Below are 5,985 nucleotides of genomic sequence, written 5' to 3'. Positions count from 1 at the left end.
CAGGGCTGAGCTGCCTGCACAAGCCTCCTCCAAAGGTGAGATGGGGACAGGGGGGGTAAGCACAGGGGTTGATCTGATTTCTCCCCCAGTCCCTCCGCTCCCTGCCCGTGTCGGTGGGTCAGTCTCCCATCCCATCCCAGTTTGGGGTTTCCCAATGGGCTCCCATTGCTCCTTCTCTTTGTCTTCCCGTTTCTCTCCCCGTCGTCCTCATCCCTAGCAGGAAGGAGCAGCTTTGAAGTTCCTCCTAAGCTCTCCCCGATGGGCAGGGGAGGAGCTGATCCCCTTTCTCTGCCTTTTTCCGGGAGCCTCGGTGGGAAATGTTTCCAATTAAAATTCCAAAATGGCTCCTCGGTGCTGTCTGGCGGCGCGGGGGGAAGGAGGAGGGCGAGGACGAGCCTTTTTCATGAATGGATATGGCAGGAGCTGTCTGTCCTGCTCAGTGACCCCGCCGCAACCGCCGAGCCCACTAACAAAGTTTCCAGGAGGCCTTTCTAATTAAACCATTTGTCAGTGTCAGATACCGATGGCTGAGCTCTCGTTGAATATTGCCTGGAAAGGAGGGAGATGGGTGGGATTTTTTTGCTTCTCTGCCTTCCTTCCCAAATTGTTGAGCTGAGCAGGAGCTGTCTGTCCTGCTCAGTGACCCCGCCGCAACCGCCGAGCCCACTAACAAAGTTTCCAGGAGGCCTTTCTAATTAAACCATTTGTCAGTGTCAGATACCGATGGCTGAGCTCTCGTTGAATATTGCCTGGAAAGGAGGGAGATGGGTGGGATTTTTTTGCTTCTCTGCCTTCCTTCCCAAATTGTTGAGCTGAGGAGCTGGAGCAAAGGACTTGGGAGCAGACATGAGGGGCCCCATCCCTCCTCAAGCCTACTGTGGTTTGGGTGAAGAACAAACCTGTGGCACTGCTCTGTCACAAAATGTGTTTGTAGTGATAAAATAGGTGTGAGGGTTGCTCTTTGGAAAAACTTACCACCTTTTTTCCTGCTTAAAGGTGAATTATTATATTGGGTTTTAGTGCCTGGGCTGGGTATGTGGTGGTTTTTGCTTTATCTTTTCAGCCACAGATACTTTCGTGCTTTTCTGTCTAGGTGGCATAATAGCTCTTGCCTAAACTGCCCCAGACCCCTATTTCTGAGAAGATAAATGGGGTGAGATTGTCTCTTGCCATTGATTTTATTTTTGGATGTTTATTTCTTTTGTGATTGAGATTTGGCCCCTATTTATCACAAGCAATATCGAACTTGCTAAGAAACTCTCTCTGGTTTCTGGGGATCTGTTTGCTCAGTAGCAATCTGCCCAGGAAAGATGAGGGAGCAGGGGGAAGCTTTTCTTGGCATGAAGCTGAAGGTGTGCCAACTTTTTGCTGGCAAAGACTTGCTAAGTATCATGCACGTGTGTCTGGGTAGAAGGATCTCCCATTCTGAAGAATAAACCATCTTTTTCTCTCTGCTTCTCCCCTTCCCTCTCTCCTTTCCCCCTTCCCAGGTGGCTTTAACAAGTTTCAGACTGAATATTCAGAGCACTGCGAGACGAACCTTGACAGCTCCTCGCCCAGCAACTCTCCCCCAGCATCAGTCCTTGGCCTGGGAGGGCTGCGGATAAGCTCTGACTGTTCGGATGGTGAATCTGACCGGGAACCCAGCAGTGCCACGGAGTCGGATGGGAGCCCCATCCCTAACAATCAGCCTGCCTTTCCGGTCCAGATCCTACCTTACCTGTACCTAGGCTGTGCCAAAGATTCGACCAACTTGGATGTCCTGGGCAAATATGGCATTAAATACATCCTGAATGTGACTCCCAACCTGCCAAACATGTTTGAGCATGACGGAGAGTTCAAGTACAAGCAGATCCCCATCTCAGATCACTGGAGCCAGAACCTCTCACAGTTCTTTCCCGAGGCCATTGCTTTCATTGGTAGGTAGTTGGCAGAACATCTCTCTCTTTTCATACTCACCCCTTGGGAATGTGGCAAGCAGCTTCCCAGGGCTGTTGCTTGGTCTCTGGCCTCACCTCTCCTGGGCACAGCACTGGCACTAACTTAGCAGTTGAGTGTTAGGCTTCTGGTGTGTGTCACCCTGGCTGGGTTCAGGGAGGTTTCCCCTTCCAAAATTCATCCACCTTACAGTTCCCCAGCTGGGTTAACTGCAAGTGGTAGGACTGGCCCTGCTGGAGCCGTCCCTGCTGTCTCTTGCCCTTGTATGGGGATTTGTACTTGTGTGAAATGGCTGATCCAGGGTGGTGGGGAGCTCCTCTGCCTGCTTTGCTTGGAGGGATGAGTGTTGATGGGAGTTGCGTTAACATGACTGGTGCCAGCAATTCCTTAGCCCCAAGTGTGGTTAAAATCTGGGAGGATGGATGTTTTGTTTTCCTGGGGGGATTTGCTAGTGTAGTTGTGATCCTGCTGTAAGTCACCCTAGCATAGCTAACTCCTTGTATGGATACATCTTCTAAGGTAAGTGTCAATGCAGTGAGTTAGTGATTATAATTACACTGCAGAGCTCAACTGGAAAAAACTGCTGTGCAGAAAACCCCTGAGACAGCTTTGGCTAGTTGTGGGGAGAGGTACAGGGGGGCAGGTCGCTTCTCTTAGGCTAGTGTTGACTTTGAAAATTGTATCTTATTCTGTGAGAAGTGTCTGTTGGGCTGAGTAGGGATGTACACATCCAGCAGGACCTGTGTTGTCTGCTGGTGATGGTCGTTAGCCTAATCAGTTCTGATTTAAGGGGGGGTGAATGTCACAGGTAGTCATTACCACCATTAACTATTAAAAGCCTCATGGCTTCGTAGCTGGTTGAAAACATTGGTGTAGGTAAAGGTGAGGGGGACCTTTACCTTCGGACTGAAATCTCTGCAGCCCGTTTCAAGGCTGCTTTGTTACCCCCTCTGTTTTGGACCCTGCTGCCTACGTTTGCTTGCTGTGCTGTAAGGCCTGAAACGGGGCAGAGCGGTGGTAGGTCCTCAGCTGCTTTTCAGACATCGGAAGTCCTGGTTCCCATGCGCTCTCCTTTCCCCCCAGCTTCTGTCCTCTAGTAACATGACTGTGGTCAGAAGCAGGTGCTTCACTGTGTTGGTAGAGACCTGTCTGTTGTCCCATCCATACTTCCTGCATGGAGCGTGGTAGTAGACGTCAGGGGTGAGGTATGAGGTCCCTGCTGGCATGTGGCATTTGGGATCTGTCTGTTCTGTGAACGCCGCACTTGTGCTTTCCAGTTAATGACAGGAAATGGAGGATTACCTCACTCTAAAACCAAACACCAAGAAATTTGGCGAAGGTCAGATGAAGGCAAAAATGTCTCAAAAAACGGTGAACAGGGAGAGGCTGGGGGGGGAAGACTGGGAATGCTGGGGGGATGATTGCCCACTGGACTGGAAATTCTTGCCTGGCTTTGGAAGCAGGGGCAGAAAAAACCTGTTGTGGCTTGGGTCTGGGTTTTGTTTTGCCTGCATCTTCTTTGCCCTTCTCTGCACTCGTGGTGCCAGAGTGTCTCTTACCTCCAGCTTTGCCTGAGGATCCTCTTTCTCCTGCCACCTTCTCCCTCCCCGCCAAGTTCTCAGTCAAATGACTGACTTCAAATAGGGCTGTCCAGAAGTAAGTAGCGCTGGGTACTTGCGTGCATTCAGCGCTCTCAGCGGCATGTCCCTCTTTCAGCACTAAGATGTCAATTCATAAAGGGATCATGCTGTTCCGGCTGTGCGAGAGACAATGAGTGTGTGTGCGCTTTTCAATCGGTGGCAAGGGAAGGGAAATTTCCTCGCTGTTCTCTCGCCATTTTTTGGTCCAGGCTGCATTCCTGTTTTCTGCTACCATTCATCCTGAAAGCCTCCTCCAACACAAGCGTTTGTTTGTAGTGAAGTGCGTTTCTGTCGATCCTAAAGAACAGTTTCACAATAAAGGAAGTTCCTGCACTTCAGACTCTGCTTAAATTGGCTTTGACTGCATTCAGATGACTTTCTAGTGGAAGGAGGACAAGAACCTTGTCCTAAGAGAATAACTTGCTAAGAGAATAGCTTTCCTGGTGCTGGGCTGTAGCCTCGCATCAAGTGTGCAGCCTTCCCCAGTTAGCTGGTGTTGAGGTGGGTGTGCTATGCCTAACCACCAGCATCTCCCTGGAGCTGTTGTCTCCAGCTCCACCTGCCTTTTCTCGGTTACTCCATTTCTCTGTCTGAATAGATGGTACCGATGCTCCCCGGGCAAGGGTTGTGTTGCCAGGCTTGATTAATACTTCTCAAGCATGTGAGATGCTTAACCTTGGTATTTGGAACAGGGTTGTGCAGCTTTGCTGTGTGGTGGGACTATCTCAGGAACCCTTTGGGGAGAGGTGTGGGTGTCAAAGGGACACGAGATGGTGTCACTAGGAGCAGAGGATCCAGTTCTGGCAGTCGTCCTGGTCTTGGGAGCTTGCAGCTGCCACCTGGCCCTGCTCCAAAGCCGTGTGTTTTTGGTGCAGAATAATAGACTCCCCCTTCCCCTTGTCTTGTTTCAGATGAGGCCCGTTCCAAGAAGTGTGGGATCCTTGTTCACTGCCTCGCTGGCATCAGCCGGTCCGTAACAGTCACTGTCGCCTACTTGATGCAAAAACTCAACTTGTCCCTGAACGATGCCTATGACTTTGTGAAAAGGAAAAAATCCAACATTTCCCCAAACTTTAACTTCATGGGCCAGCTCCTGGATTTTGAGAGGACTCTGGGACTCAACAGCCCTTGTGACAACCGCTCGCCCAGTGAACAGCTCTACTTCACCACCCCCACCAACCACAACCTTTTTCAGCTGAACACTTTGGAGTCCACATGAAGGGGATGCTGTCTGGTTGGGAACTTGAGCATCGATTTGCTTCTCTTGAGCATTTCAAGTCTTACAAAAGTATCTGTCTTGCCAGGCAGCTCTGAAACGACTAGCTTCTCTGGGCAGAGGTGCCTGATCGCTGCTTTATGAAGGCTGATGCCGTTCATTAGTATCCTGATCAAAGTGGTTTGAAGAGGTAGTCTTCTTACAGGGGGTTATTTAATACGGGCGATGTTACAGCGTTTTGAACGCAGCTGTTACCGGCAATAACCGCTTTCCTGGGTGCATTGGGACTGTCAGAACACGCACACGTGTGAAGAGCTACCGGGGTTAGCTTGCTGTGGAAAGTGAGATTTATGCACTTGGAAACCTTGAACAAAAGGTGTTGGGCCAAGACTGTTTTAAAACCCAAGTTTACTTTTTTTTTTTTTTTGATTTAAAAAAAAAGAAAAGTTAGATCTTACTCGAGCTTTGGGTTCAAACTCTTTTTAAATATGTAAGTTCCTGACTGTTTGTACAGACGAGGTTGCAAAACCAGTATTTTATTCTGTTTCTTGTTTGATCATTTATTATTTTTTTTAATCAAATGTTTATATTGACCAAATGCATTTTGCACACTTTGTGAAGCCTTGGTATGTCCTGGCATATTACTGGGTACTCCAGAGAGAGATACATGCTGCTGCTGTTGTTGTTAGCATCTGGTAGGAAGCTTTGTTATGTGTGAAGGCCAGTTGGGCTTAAACGCAACCCCTTCACCACTCCTGCACTCACAATCACAAACTCTGCACTGATTCAGCCAAGGTGACTAAGCCGCAAGCTTTTTTTTTTTTAACGCCACCCCTGCCAAAAACACTGTTTGCTATTGCCAGAGGTAAAACTCTTGTAGCCTCCAGAGTTGGTAGAAGCATGTCTGAGCCCAGCTTCGTTCTCTGCTGCCTGTTGACTGACTTAACGTCATCCAGCTGGCCCGAAACCATTCCAGCTTCCCGAGTACAGAAGGTAGTTGTGATGTTGGTGTTTCTCATGCACACTTGATTCTTTCCCACGTGTGCGGGGTGGAGGGGAGACCACGGCAAGCCCCTGGAGCAGAGCAAGGATTGCATAGCGGGACGGGACTGAATCGTCACGCGTGGAGCATGTGAGGGGAGTAAAGAGATGTGGAAATGATGAGAAAAGCATTGTAACAGATTTTTTTAT

General features: G+C 49.3%; 1 protein-coding gene across 1 annotated transcript; it reads left to right on the top strand.

Moving 5' to 3' along the window:
- Window positions 1-1,490: 1,490 nt before the first annotated feature.
- LOC104519755 (dual specificity protein phosphatase 7) lies at window positions 1,491-5,982 on the top strand (the record flags this gene model as incomplete). The annotated part of the gene is made up of 2 exons (XM_010174202.2): window positions 1,491-1,919; window positions 4,490-5,982. Coding segments are annotated over 2 exons (737 nt in total), but the record flags the coding sequence as incomplete, so codon positions are not given.
- Between the last annotated feature and the right edge of the window lie 3 nt (window positions 5,983-5,985).

Source organism: Antrostomus carolinensis, unplaced genomic scaffold (genome assembly GCF_000700745.2).
Source record: "Antrostomus carolinensis isolate BGI_N321 unplaced genomic scaffold, ASM70074v2 scaffold40078, whole genome shotgun sequence".
Taxonomy (NCBI): Eukaryota; Metazoa; Chordata; class Aves; order Caprimulgiformes; family Caprimulgidae; genus Antrostomus; species Antrostomus carolinensis.
The sequence above is the reverse complement of the archived record's forward strand: the minus strand, read 5'-3'. Positions and strand labels throughout refer to the sequence as shown.